This window comes from Oncorhynchus masou, chromosome 32, assembly GCF_036934945.1.
Source record: "Oncorhynchus masou masou isolate Uvic2021 chromosome 32, UVic_Omas_1.1, whole genome shotgun sequence".
Classification (NCBI taxonomy): Eukaryota; Metazoa; Chordata; class Actinopteri; order Salmoniformes; family Salmonidae; genus Oncorhynchus; species Oncorhynchus masou.
The window spans coordinates 49,774,489-49,789,914 of record NC_088243.1 but is presented as its reverse complement, the minus strand read 5'-3'; the positions used below and the strand labels follow the sequence as shown (position 1 = coordinate 49,789,914).

General features: G+C 41.5%; 1 protein-coding gene across 1 annotated transcript in view; it reads right to left on the bottom strand.

Annotated features, from left to right (window-relative positions):
- Positions 1 to 6,904: 6,904 nt before the first annotated feature.
- LOC135526158 (C-terminal-binding protein 1) overlaps positions 6,905 to 15,426 on the bottom strand; it is a 29,027-nt gene continuing 20,505 nt past the window's right edge. The window contains exons 6-9 of the mRNA XM_064954290.1: positions 14,796 to 14,926; positions 14,551 to 14,678; positions 14,272 to 14,386; positions 6,905 to 14,172 (exon numbers count right to left, since the gene is read on the bottom strand). Coding sequence (XP_064810362.1) covers positions 13,983 to 14,172; positions 14,272 to 14,386; positions 14,551 to 14,678; positions 14,796 to 14,926 — 564 coding nt within the window. The 3' untranslated portion in view covers positions 6,905 to 13,982. The remainder of the gene's footprint in view (positions 14,173 to 14,271; positions 14,387 to 14,550; positions 14,679 to 14,795; positions 14,927 to 15,426) is intronic.

The window sequence follows — 15,426 nt, the reverse complement described above, 5'->3', positions numbered from 1 at the left end:
GTAATTTCCTTGTTATGTTTCTTCCATCAAAATATCAAGCCTCAGATATTTTGACGGGAATGGAAGCTACAGACAGGCAGCAGGTGGCCCTTTTTTATTTTTAAACGTCTGCCAAAGTTGTAAAATCCTATACAACTTGCTTAATAAGAATCTCAACTTCTCTCTAAGCTCTTTTTCTCTGCCTATTCGTATTCTTTTCAATCTATGTTTGAATAAGCCTCTGTTCCAGTGATGTTCTGTGTATTCAGTATAGCAGTTATGAGACAGAGATATGAGAGTTTATGTGGTTAAGTTCCTTCAATATTTTTGCATTGATTGAGCCAATGTGAAAGATTGTATTTACCTGTTGTTTTGGTACTGACCTAGCGACACTACATTACCAGAGTATGTGGACACCTGCTTGTTGAACATCTCATTCCAAAATCAAGGGCATTAATATGGAGTTGGTCCCCCCTTTGCTGCTATAACAGCATCCACTCTTCTGGGAAGGCTTTCCACCTGATGATGGAACATTGCTGTGGGGACTTGCTTCCATTCAGCCACAAGAGCCTTAGTGAGGTCGGGCGATGGTGTTGGACGATTAGGCCTGGCTTGCAGTTGGCATTCCAATTTATCCCAAAGGTTTTCAATGGGGTTGAGATCAGGGCTCTGCAGGCCAGTCATGTTCTTCCACACCGATCTCGACAAACCATTTCTGTATGGACTTCGCTTTGTGCACAGGGGCATTGTCATGCTGAAACAGGAAAGGGCCTTCCCCAAACTGTTGGGTTCTGGCTGGGCCACTCAAGGACATTCAGAGACTTGTCCTGAAGCCACTCCGGTGTTGTCTTGGCTGTGTGCTTAGGGTCGTTGTCCGGCTCTGAGGTCCAGAGCTATGGAGAAGGTTTTCATCAAGGATCTCTCTGTACTTTTCTCTGTTGATCTTTGCCTCGATCCAGACGAGTCTCCCAGTCCCTGCTGCTGAAAAACATCCGCACAGCATGATGCTGTGACCACCATGCTTCACCGTAGGGATGGTGACAGTTTTCTTCCAGACGTGACACTTTGAATTCAGTTGCATCAGACCAGAGAATATTCTTTCTCATGGTTTGAGTGTCTTTATGTGCCTTTTGGCAAACTCCAAGCGGACTGTCATGTGCCTTTTACTCATCTCCATAGAGGAACTCTAGAGCTCTGTCAGAGTGAACATTGGGTTCTAGTCAACTTCTCCCCCAATTTGGCCGGGCGGCCAGCTCTAGGAAAAGTGTTGGTCCTTCCAAACGTCTTCCATTTAAGCATGATGAGATAACAGGATTTTCCTATAGCAGATTATGGAGTCTATATCATTGTTTTCAGCAGGGTGCCAAGTTGGAATTGTGATAGGCTGCATTTCCACCTGTCCTTTCTTCAAAATCTAGATAACAGGATTTGGAGATGATGGAATCAGCAGTATCTATATTCCAGTGTTCAACAGGGTGCCAAAAGACATTGTGGTAGTGGAGTTTGGTGGGGTGTATGACAGGAAGACGACTCTCTCATATTTCTCACCACACACCCGAACTGACATTTTTAAGAATTACAGAGATGTATATTTTCCCAATATTATGTCTCGCAAATTATGCTGTCATTAAGAGAAAGGTCACCCAGTTGGCCTGGTTCACAAGCATACAGTATACCATTCACTAGTTAAACACATCCAGCTTTCAGAATGGTGCACTCACTGAAACACAATTCTGTCGAGTCTTGAAGTGCTTTATACATCTATTGCTTTGCATTCACTTCTCTCTCTTCACCTCTTGCCATTGCTGGTTTGAAGTGCCCTACTGCTTTTCCTATTTATGTGTGCAATTCCATCAGCCCTGTTTGAGATTTTATTTGTCTGCCGAGGATGAAAGTTCATTGCACCATTTTACTATGGCACAAAACGCAAACCTGGCTCTCACCAAAGATCTTTAAAACACTCTGTTTTTAGAGGGTAACTCTAAAAGGTGTAACTCAGTTCATTTTGTTTTGATAGGTGCACACATTTTACAACAAGACACTCAATGGACTACAATGCCTTCTTTTCTCACAGGTTCATATTTAATAAAAATGTATTACAATAGTAACAGTTTCTCACATTTCTTGACAGTCGAAGGGCCTGAGATGGTTGAGAATGATCTCTTGGTGTCTTCTGTCAGTGCAGTTGCTGGCACTCTCTGAGAACGGTCTGAATGTTTAAGAGCAGGTTACCAAAGATAAAGTTTCCATGCCTTCCCCCATTGGGGCCAATCAACTGTTAGTCTACAAAATACATAATATATAATATGTTATTAAAAGTATTGCAAAGGATTTACAACCTTAATTTGAAACCGTTCTCTCCGAGCTGTCTGTGTAAAAGAATGCCATAATAATAAATTCCCTTCCTCACAATCAAACAAACAATTATCCATTGTGTTATGGTGCAAATAACAGCTTAGCGATCATGACTTGAACTGTGTTTGAGTTATAGCAGAGACAGATTTCATCCTCAGTCACAAGGAGACTGATTCAGACTTTCCAGTGCCTTTCCTACACACCTCTTTCCTACACACTTCTCAGTACTTGGTATTCAGACTTACCGTATTCTGTCATCTAACACGCTCTGCAGGTGTGGCTACCTTGCACGCTCTGAATACATTTCATTCAACCACTACAAACCCTAACACTTTCTGGCCAACAGATTTTCTCGTGGTTTTCATTCAATATGGTTTTCAGTACATTTATCTTAAGCCATCCCTTTAAATGCGGTAAACCTTTGAATTTTGGCGACAGACTCACTAGATAGAATATATCGAGAGAAACGGTTCCAAATATTAGGGATCAATTAAAGAAAGCCATCGAAATATATGGTACGGATACTCTTCTCCGTTTCAGCACCAATTGGTAGATTTTAAAAATACCCTTATCTTGTAGATTATTTAGGTTCAGGAAAGTATTTATGAATCATAAAAAACAAGTTCGGAGAGACACACGAAAGAAAGAAAATGGTACTTTGATCAATTCTGAAAATTGCCACATTCAATTCTTCAACCCATGGTAATGTTGGAAGATTAGTGTACATACCCTTACAAAAAAATCCTACAAGAATCCTGAAGGAATTCAACCTTTTGTCAAGGCATTGTACAGGTGTCCTGCAGAAATCCTGTAGGATTGACAAAATCATGCACAAACATGACAATTCCTACAGGACCAAAAAACTGCAGGATTTTGATATTCCTGCAGGAATATCAAAATCCTGCAGACCAACTGGGTGACCTTTCTCTTAATGCCAGCATAATCTGCGAGACTGTTTTAATTTTACAGATTGAAAAAATAAATATTGGGCAAAGATACATGCTCACCGTTCTTGTGATCATTTTGACCCCACGGGGTGAGATCTTGCGTGGAGCCCCAGATCAAGGGAGATTATCAGTGGTCTTGTATGTCTTCCATTTCCTAATAATTGCGCCCACAGTTGATTTCTTCAAAACAAGGATATTAGGATATTTAGGTAACGTTTAGGGACAGCTAAAATGCTAACAATGTCTCCGACGCGACTTGAACCTATGTACAGCAAGGCCTGGCCTGAGAACTGACTTGATTTCCACTAATGCTATGCTCTCGCCAAACGGTCTGTGAGGGAGCTCTACTCAAGCCATTTTATTTTGTATTTTTGTGGAAAAGTCGCCTAAATATTTTTTAGCAGCTGCTAGGTATGTACTTATTCCATATACTTCTATATACATACTGCACGTTTTCTTAACTAAGCTACTAACTAGCTAGCTAATGTTAGGAGTTAATTAATTCAGCAACAACAGACACAGACTGATATCTAACCCTGCAGGATATTGAAGTTTTATTTTAATTTTGCGCGTGAGTTGAATTTTCCTTGTGCTTTTGCTAACCTTTTAGAAGTGATTCTTATCCAACCATGAATTAGGCAACGTTAAATGAATGATATCTCAATCATCAGGCACTGACTGATTTTTTAAATTTAGCCTTGAAGTCTATAATATATATTTTTAGATTGTGTGGTTAGCATGAGTTGCATGGTAATGTATAGCTTGATAGCTCTTTTGGTGTATGCATGCAATTTGGTGGCTGGGGGTAGTTTAATTTTCATATTGCAGGTGGGATGGTAGCTGGAAGTAGCTTTGTTGGAATGTACAGGTATAAATCCTGCAATTTCTGTTTCCTAAATATTAAAGAATTCATTACTCATGCAAAACATAGACATGTGGCGAACTACAGTTTTGCTTGTGGGGTAGAGTGCCCTTGCACCAAAGCATCACTATTTGTTACACTACCCTAACCTCATCCTGCAATTTGAGCGACTCATTCGTTTGTGGACACTGAGGTTTGAGAGCATGCACTCCTACTTCAAGGAGTGTGCCAGAAAACTTGTCTGAGAGCCACCAGTTACTCCAATCTTAATTATGCAGGGCCAATTGTTTCCACATAGCATTGAAGTTGTTGGTGCCATTAATTAATTTGAGGAGCAATTATATAATAATAAAGGTGAAATAAATAAAATATAATATGTACAGTCAAAAGGGTTCGCAAAGCACTGCAGAGGTGTCTAAAATGGTATACAAAGTAAAAACATACCCTAAAGGCCTTGTAATGGGACAAAATGATGATGTATACACATTTGGAAAGATCTCACCGATTCTGGTCACAGAATCACAGGTTCATTTAATTGCTGGGGTGTATCAGTCTGTGTCACTGGTTGGTCTCGGGGTTCATTTTATACCAGATTCTCTGATTTAATTATGTGTGTGTTAATGAAGATAGTCTGAGTAATTATTACCCACTACCAGTTTATAAAGTGTCAGGTTTCTCTGTTGTTTCCCTGCATCACTCAGTGTGTTCTCCTTAAACCAGTGTAGGCACGGAGGGTCTTCAATATGCAATTAAACACCAATAGCCCGAGTTGGAGACTGAGATGGTGAGATCTTTGTCGGAGCATCTGAGGGCAAATGTTGGCGTGGAGAATATTAACGACCTTGAATATGTTCAGCAGGATGACATAAAATACAATTTGACGCCAATATAGTGCTGGGAATTGCTTCAGTCCGTCAACCAAAGAGGTGAGATCTTGATTGATAAATGTAACATATGTATGTAATTGTTATGAAAAAAGGTGCTATCTAGAACCTAACATGTTTTTTTGGCTGTCCCCATAAGAGAACCCTTTGAAGATCCCATTTGATTCCAGGTCCATGTATAACCCTTTTGGTTCCAGGTAGAACTCTTCTGGGTTCCATGTAGAACCCACCACAATTGCCAGTTTAATATGGCTGCTGTCCCTGTACAGGGATCAACATCAGGGGGAATTTCAGAGTGACAAGTAATAGTACTCGATAAAACTCAAACTTTCATTAAAACACACATGCAGGGTACTCAATTAAAGCTACACTCGTTGTGAATCTAGCCAACATGTCAGATTTTTAAAATGCTTTTTGGCAAAAGCATGAGAAGCTATTATCTGATAGCATGCAACCCCCCGAAATACACGAAGGGGACGTAAACAAAATAATTTGCGTAGCCGGCGCTACACAAAACGCAGAAATAAAATATAAAACAGTCATTACCTTTGACGAGCTTCTTTGTTGGCACTCCTATATGTCCCATAAACATCACAATTGGGTCTTTTTTTTCGATGAGCATTGTGAGTGCTAGATGGCTAAATGATGTTAGCAGGCATTAAAACTGTCTTTCCTCAGTAAAATAATCTCTCTAACCATTTCTCTAGATGAGCTTGTAAAGGTACCACAGAAGTCATAATAGCTGAGACATTGATGGAAACCAGATGACACACAACAGCTTCCGTTCAAATCACAGGTGGGCAAAAAAAACAGACAGAAAGTGGGTCGACTTCCTACAGTCTCATTTCGCAAAACGTAACCATTAACGATGGAGGATCAAACAAAAATATGGCCTAAATGTTTACATAGCCAAACTGGACTTTTCTTAATCCAAAACATAAAACATCCTTCTTCTGTTTTAGTAGTCTTTTTAGGCCCCCTCTCCCTCCGTATCAACCTTAAATATGACCTGTTTCCGATCTCATGTGACTCTTCTCCATAGTCTGTTTGCCTTACATTTGAACTGTTGCTCAATCTAAAATGTCATATGGGTCTACAAAAAAAAAAAATTACATTTGAGGATTTGTGTACGTTTCATAGAGCAAATTACTCTTGTCTTTTGGATGATGTTTTAAAAAATATCAAAGCACTTGACTCTGCCTTTTAAGTTTTCTTTAGTTAAAATTTGGACAATTAGCTTCTGTATAAATATTTGATATGTGGGGATTGAAACAAGGTTTAAGAGACATTGCCCTTCTTTTCAAAGCGGCGCACAGAAGTTTTATTGTGAGCTGAAGAGAACCAGCCATCCAAGTGAGCACATTCTCCTGCTCCCAGACTTTACAACGTGCTATGTAGGCTAAACCCCTTCTCACCTTATTTTTGGTCATATGTGTAATAACGCCACAACACTGTATATGGATCTATAACAGTTTGGAGATAACGTTTCCATTCAATGTCTTGTGTATTTCCCTGTCTGTGCTCCAAATCAACCAACTGCAGCTCTGCTCAGAGAGGTAGAGAGAGTTGGGGAGGAAGTCTGGAAATTCTGACAGGCAGCATCTCAGTCACTGCTGAACTTATCTGTGAAGGCTTGCCCTACCATTCCACAAACACATGCATATGTGAGGAGCCTAATGTTTGTTGGACAGGTTGAAATGAGAGGAAGAAAGTCAAGGTAGGATACCAATCAAGCCTCAACTCCATCTGCTTTTTATGCTCTGAAAGAAATATCAGAACGTCCAGCTGCTCTTTTCCAGGGATTGTAATTTAGTGACAAGAACACACACAGCTCTTTCTATTGTCCATGCCAGTAGCCTGACTCAAGCCTGTTAGGAAAGACACTTACAAAATATACAGCCATGATTGTAACTAGTGTCTTAGTTGTAAAGTGAGCAATTTAAGTCAAATTTGTGCAGAGAAATCATTCTTTGTGAAACAAATGTATGTTTTATTGACATTCAAATATAATTCACCCTAAAAAAAGAGTAACCCCATTGCCTCAAAGAAAATCTAACAAGTTGAACAACGGAGTAGATTGATATTTGATTGAGTATGCTACTTACTTGTCTCCTATAATCAAATCAAATTTTATTTGTCACATACACATGGTTAGCAGATGTTAATGCGAGTGTAGCGAAATGCTTGTGCTTCCAGTGCATAGGTTTCTGTGTTCCAACATATACAAAAATGTAATTCATCAAGATCTTTTTTCCCCCCACGAAGCAAGATGAATATGTGTTTATTCCTATATCCTTGAGATGAAATACATTAATATGTTTATTGAAAATCGAAACAATAATTCAGATACATGTACAATGGCCTTGCAGGCAGCTATTCGGTAATGCATCCATTTACCTTGGACTGAATGCCAACGGACAAAGACATAACATTTGATATTTTAACAGGGACTTTTATTTATTTTTAAAATAATTAATACAAATGCATACAGTCACAAACATCTCTTTTGGATTTTGGTTGACCCAAAATAATTACACTACCGGTCAAAAGTTTTAGAACACGTACTCATTTAAGGGGTTTTCTTTATTTTTACTATTTTCTACATTGTAGAATAATAGTGAAGACATCAAAATTATGAAATAACACATGGAATCATGTAGTAACCAAAAAAGTGTTAAACAAATCAAAATATAATTCATATTTGAGATTCTTGGCATTCTCTCAACCAGCTTCACTTGGAATGCTTTTCCAACATTCTTGAAAGAGTTCCCACATTTGCTGAGCACTTTTCCTTCACTTTGCGGTCTGACTCATCCCAAAACATCCCTAATTGGGTTGAGGTCAGATGATCTGATGCATCATCTGATGCAGCACTTCATCACTCTCCTTCCTGGTAAAATAACCCTTACACAGCCTGGATGTGTGTTGGATTATTGTCCTGTTGAAAAACAAATGATGATCCCATTACAGACACCCGGGAAGATCTATAGGATATTAGAGCGGCGGTAACTCACCAGAACTACCAGCAATACGACCAGGAATACGACTTCCTTGGAGCAGACCCTTTGTTCACTCTCCCCAGAGCAATTTAACTTATTCCAGAGACCGACTCAAAACATCGCCGGCAGAGGAGAGGTACTCGAGGCAGCCTGCTGGTTCAACTTAAGAGGCACACACACCACCCACCGCTTCTGAGTATATTACATGCTAATGTTCAGTCTTTGGATAACAAAGTTGATGAGCTTAGAGCAAGGATTTCTTTCTAGAGAGACATCGGGGCCTGTAACGTACTTTGTTTCACGGAAACATGTCTCTCTCTGGATACTCTGTCGGAGTCGGTAAAGCCAGCAAGATTCTCAGTACATCACAGAGACAGGAATAAATATCTCTCCGGGAAGCAGAAGGGCGGAGGGGTGTGTTTCATGATTAACGACTTGTGGCAAAACTCTTCAAGGTTAGGAGCGTTTGTCACAAACTAAGTGGTAAACTGTCACCAAATCACCCAAGAATGAGAGTTCTTTCGAACAGGACAGTACCTGTGTGTTTGTTTGTCCGTCCTGGTCCACCCAGGCCGTAGGCGAGGTCAAGGATAGCAGGGTTCGGTACACGAATCGGGTTCTCGGTAGGTCCAAGTCCAAACGCCAACAGGTAAGTCCAAAACAGTCCAACTCATACACGGTAAATCCAGCCAATCTCTATTGTCTCTTTCTCTATTGTTCATAGATCCTTCCAGCACTCTCTTCTTCTCTTCCTGGTTTTTCTTGACCCTTTATCTGTGGGTTGGCTCCACCTTCTGAGGGTTCCCCTTGCTTCTGGGACTTGTAGTTTTGGTGGTCGGCCATTTTGTGATCTGTAGTTCTGACAGGGGTGGCCATTTTAGTGATCGGGCAGAGCCCGTTTATTAGTTCTGCTCTCACATATCTGCCATTTACCACTCTACCCCCTTCTTTGCCACAGACTAATGGTGTAATTATAGGAATATACAGGAACTCAAGTCCTTTTGTTCACCTGACCTAGAATACCTCACAAACAAATGCAGACCATATTATCTCCCAAGTGAATTCTCCTCTGTCGTTGCCACGGCCATTTTACATCCCCCCTCAAGCCAATACCACAACGGCCCTCAAAGAACTTCACTGGACTTTATGCAAACTGGAAACCACATATCCTGAGGCTGCATTTATTGTATCTGGGGATTTTACCAAAGCATATTTGAGGACTAGGCTGCCGAAGTTCTATCGACATATCGACGGTACTACTCACGCTGCTAAGACTTTCAACCATTGCTATTCAAACTTCCGGAATGCTTACAAGGCCCTCCCCCGTCCTCCTTTTGGCAAATCTGACCATGACTCCATCTTGCTCCTCCTTTCCTATAGGCAGAAACTCAAACAGGATGTACCCGTGCTAAGGACTATTCAACGCTGGTCTGACCAATCGGAATCCACGCATCAGGATTGTTTTGATCATGTGGACTGGGATATGTTCCGGGGTGCTTACGAAAATAATCTAGAGTTTATAAGGAAGTGATTTGGAGATGTAGTACCCACTGTGACTATTAAAACTTACCCCAACCAGAAACCGTGGATAAATGGTAGCATTCGCGCGAAACTGAAAGCGTGAAGCATCGCATTTAACCATGGCAAGGTGACTGGGAATATGACAGAATATAAACAGTGGGCATCCCGAGTGGTGCAGTTGTCTAAGGCACTGCATTGCAGCGCTAGCTGTGTCATTAGAGATCCTGATTCGAGTCCTGACTCTGTTGCTGCCGGCTACGACCAGGAAACCCAAGGGCGGACTTGGCCGGCAGCGATGCTCTTGTTCCATCGTGCACTAGCGCCTCCTGTGGTGGGCTGAGCGCAATGCACGCTGACACAGTTGCCAGGTGTACAGTGTTCCCCCCGACACGTTGGTGCAGCTGGCTTCCTGGTTAAGTGGGCATTGTGTCAAGAAGCAGTACGGCTTGGCTGGGTTGTGTTTTGGAGGACGCATGGCTCTCGACCTTCGCCTCTCCCGAGTCCGTATGGGAGTTGCAGCGATGGGACAAGACGGTAACTACTAATTGGACACCATGAAATTGGGGAGAAAAGGGGTACAAAAAAATGTATATAAAAATAATATAAACCATGTAGTTATTCACTCCTCAAGGCAATCAAACAAGCTAAACGTCAGTGTGGAGATAAAGTGGAGTTGCAATTCAACGGCTCAAACACGAGACGTATGTGGCAGGGACTACAGACAATCACAGACTACAAAAGGAAAACCAGCCATGTCGCCGAGACCAACGTCTTGCTTCCGGACAGGCTAAACACATTCTTCACACGCTTTGAGGATAACACAGTGCCACCAACTCAGCCCGCTACCAAGGACTGTGGGCTCTCCTTCTCCATGGCCGACGTGAGTAAAACATTTAAACGTGTTAACCCTCGCAAGGCTGCCGGCCCAGACGGCATCCCAAGCCGCGTCCACAGCGCATGTTCAGACCAGCTGGCTGGTGTGTTTACGGGCATTTCACTATCCCAGTCTGCTGTCCCCACATGCTTCAAGATGGACACCATTGTTCCTGTACCCAAGAAGGCAAAGGTAACTGAACTTAATGACTATCGCCCAGTAGCACCCATAGCACTCATCTCTGTCATCATGAAGTGCTTTGAGAGACTAGTCAAGGATCAGATCACCTCTATCTTACCTGCCACCCTAGACCCACTTCAATTTGCTTACCACCCCTTTAGATCCACAGACAATGCAATCGCCATCACTCTGCACACTGCCCTATCCCATCTGGATAAGAGGATGGTACCATAGTACCCTCCAAGCTCATCGTTAAGCTCAAGGCCCTGGGTCTGAACCCCGTCCTGTGCAACTGGGTCCTGGCCTTCCTGACAGGCCGCCCCCAGGTGGTGAATGTAGGAAACATCACCTCCACTCTGCTGATCCTCAACACTGGGGCCCCACAAGGGTGCGTACTCAGCCCCCTCCTGTACTCCCTGTTCACCCATGACTTTTTGCACACGATGAGTTTGCACACGACACAATAGTAGTAGGCTTGATTAACAACGATAACGAGACAGCCTACAGGAAGGAGGTGAGGGCTCTGAGAGTGTGGTGCCTGGAAAACAACCTCTCACTCAACGTCAACAAAACAAAGGAGATGATCGTGGACTTCAGGAAACAACAAAGGGTGCACCCCCCTATCTATATCGATGGGCCCTCAGTGAAGAAGGTGGAAAGCTTCAAGTTCCTTGGCTTACACATCACTGACAAACTGAAATGGACCACCAACACAGACAGTGTGGTCAAGAAGGTGCAACAGAGCCTCTTCAACCTCAGGAGGCTAAAGAAATTAGTCTCGTCACATAAAACTCTCACAAACTTTAAAAGATGCACAATGTAAAGCATCCTGTTGGGCTGTATCACCACCTGGTACGGCAACTGCACCACCCACAACCCCAAGGCTCTCCAGAGGGTGGTGCGGTCTGCCCAACCCATTACCGGGAGCAAACTACCCATCCTCCAGGACGCCTTCAGCACCCGATGTGACAGGAAGGACAAAAAGATAATTGAGGACATCAACCACCCGATCCAATACCTGTTCACCCTGCTATCATCCAGAAGGCGAGGACAGTACAGGTGCATCACAGCTGGGACCGAGAGACTGAAAAACAGCTTCTATCTCAAGGCCATCAGACAGTTAAACAGCGATCACTAGCACGTTAGAGGCTGCTGCCTATAGGCATAGACTAGAAATCACTGGCCACTTTAAGGAATGGAACACTAGTCACTTTAATGTTTACTTATATCTGGCATTACTCATATCATATGCTGTATTCTATACTATTCTATGGTATCTTAGTCACTTAATATTTACATATCTTGCGTTACTCATCTCATATGTGTATATACTGTTTTCTATACTATTCTACTTGTCACGGCTTTCGTTGTGGGAAGGAGGAGTAGTTGCGTAGTTGTGATTCATTTTATTTAATAAGGAAACTATACACGAATAAACTAACAAAATAACAAATGTGCGAAAACAGCCCTATCTGGTGCAAACACAGAGACAGGAACAATCACCCACAAACACACAGTGAAACCCAGGCTACCTAAATAGGGTTCCCAATCAGAGACAATGACTAACACCTGCCTCTGATTGAGAACCATATCAGGCCAGACTAAGAAATAGACAAACAAGACATCCAACATAGAATGCCCACTCAGATCACACCCTGACCAACTAAAACATAGAAACATACAAATAAACTATGGTCAGGGTGTGACACTACTGTAGTTCAGTTCCGCTCTGACATCGCTCATCCAGATGTATATAGTCTTAATTCATTCCTACTTATATTTGTGTGTATTGGGTATATGTTGTGTAATTTGTTAGATATTACTTGTTATATATTACTGCACTGTCGGAGCTAGAAGCACAAGCATTTCGCTACACCCGCAATAACATCAGCAAATCGCGTGTATGTGACCAGGAAAATTTGATTTGATCTTTTACAAAATAGGGCCATCTTCCGTATACCAACCCCCCTCCCCCCACCTTGTCAGAACACAACTGATTGGCTCAAACCAATTAAGAAGGAAAGAAATTCCACAAGTGAACTTTTATCAAGGCACACATGTTAATTGAAATGCACACACATGTTAATTGAAATGCATTCCAGGTAACTCATGAAGCTGGTTGAGAGGATGTTACTTTGAAGAATCTCAAATATAAAATATTTTTAGATTAGTTTAACACTTTTTTGGTTACTACATGATTCCAAATGTGTTATTTAATAGTTTGTATGTCTTCACTATTATTCTACAATGTGGAAAATGTAAAAATAAAGAAAAAACATTGAATAAGTAGATGTGTCTAAACTTTTGACTAGTACTGTACATCAGTACGTCAGTTGTTTTGCTCACAGGCCTCAGAAGACTCACAGGCCTCTCATGTATAGGGCAGACACTTTCTTTAGATTCTTTGGGGGGTGACTATCTGTTTTTGCATGTAGTGCTTCTGTTGTTAATCAATGCATTTGTATGGGCTAATAGCAGTAAGGCGAAATACATTTTTACATCAAATATATATATATATTTTTTTTGATACCTACAATTTGTATTTAGCCCTACTGCTTATTAGTCCATACAAACACATCTAATAACAGATGGAACAACCGATAGTCCCACACAAAAAAATCTAAAGGAAGTTTGTTTTAAAATTATTATTTTTTTTTGGATCCTTCAAGGGGTCTTAAAATTCAAAATCAAATAGCTAAATCTTCTTTGGTGTGACCTTCCTAAAACAATTCCATATAGCTTAGTAGAACACACCTCCTCCCCCAGCTTAGACTCTTATGGGTTAGTATGTTTGCTAATATAAACAAAACAGGCAGGCAGGTAGAAAAAGAAAGCACTATCTGGCATAAATGGAAAATAACTAGAGAAATTAAATTTCCTGAGAAGTTGTGCAAAAGCTTCCTCTTTTGGGGCTTGTTGGGGAATATATAAACACTTTTAAAAATCAGTTGTTTAGTTTTCACCCTTTTTTTCTATTAGACTGCAATATAAATATTGTTTTCATAGTTCTAAAAACTGTACACAAACAGGTTATTCATGTTATAATCAACTACTTCTGCTTTAACGATGAACCCATAGGACACAGCAACAGATATTGGCCCACTTTACTAGGTCAAACTACAGTCTAAACAGCAGGATTCTCTTTAAAAGATCTTTGTATTTTCTCTTTCCAAATCCACATTATTATTATTTTTTTCTACAATAAAAATGTTTGAAAAAGATTACCACTATGGTTGGACCAGATGAACTGTAAAAGACCTCTGTGAGTCAGTCTGTTTCATGGCAGCTGTTTGAAACCTATGAGGCTTCAACTCCATTCCTCTTCGAACGAATGAAGACCAGTAGAATTATTTTGGTTGGACAGAGCTCTGTGGGGCGGGGCTACAACAACTGGTCATTGGTGTGCTGCTCTCTGTCTGACTCTGCTTTGCCTGGCTGGCCCGGCGAAGGGGCGTGAGAGGGGTGGGCGACGCTGGGCAGGCTGTGTGTTATGGGCACGGCATTAGGAACGATTCCCTCTATAGGCGGAGGGAGCCCCCCAGAGGCCAAACTCACAACACCAGGAGGGTACCTGAGACAAGGAGAGGATGAATCAGAAAATGCTATCGCACTTGTAAATGCAAATACAGTACCGGTATCTACTTTACTTTATCAACAGTGGGTTCAATACCTGTAGGGCCCATTGAGCTCAGGATGAATGACAGCAGGGTCCATATTGACCCAGTGAGTTGTCTGGGACAGGAACTCTTTATTCACACAGTTCTTTAGGCTGTCTGGAATACGACCTGGAAGCAGGAAACAGTCATTGATGAAGCACAACGCGTTATAAGAGTTTGTTATTGTGGCTTTGCTGTTGTTTATTAGTGAGAGGGGAGCCTGATACATTTCCCTTTGGGGAAAATAATAATCAACCCAAGAATACCCATTATTAGTGTAACAGTTATGTTACCTGAAATGGCTCGTCGGATCTCCCGGGCTGCCTCCTCTCTCATCTCAATAGAAGCCTGTTCGCTGTACCAGGCAGCGTGGGGAGTACATATCAGGTTAGGAGCATCTTTCAGAGGTCCCTGGCTGAAGCTGAGAAAAAGGAAACCAGGTTGCGTAATATTAGACTCACCTCAACACAGTGGGAAAAAAAACATTATCAAAATGAAGACAGTATAAGAATATAAGAATAATGTAAAGGGAGTTAACCCGAAGGGCTCTGTCTCGTGGACATCCAGGGCTGCCCCTCGTATCCTCCCCTCTTTCAGGGCCTGTGCCAGGGCCTTCTCATCCACGAGCCCCCCTCGGGCCGTGTTAACCAGGAACACACCCTGGCGCATCTACAACAGACCATATAAAATATGTAAACAATGCAGTGCACAACTGTAAATTAAATGTCTTAGTAGGTTTAGGTTTAATTTATTTGCATCAAAGCAAATAAGTGATGAACAACAATACAGATAAAAACAAATAAATACAAAACGGTGTGCAGGTGTATACAGTGCCTTGCGAAAGTATTCGGCCCCCTTGAACTTTGCGACCTTTTGAAACATTTCAGGCTTCAAACATAAAGATATAAAACTGTATTTTTTTTGTGAAGAATCAACAACAAGTGGAACACAATCATGAAGTGCAACGACATTTATTGGATATTTCAAACTTTTTTAACAAATCAAAAACTGAAAAATTGGGCGTGCAAAATTATTCAGCCCCTTTACTTTCAGTGCAGCAAACTCTCTTTATGTTTGAAGCCTGAAATGTGGCAAAAGGTCGCAAAGTTCAAGGGGGCCGAATACTTTTGCAAGGCACTGTATGTAATACATAAGTACAAAAATGTAAC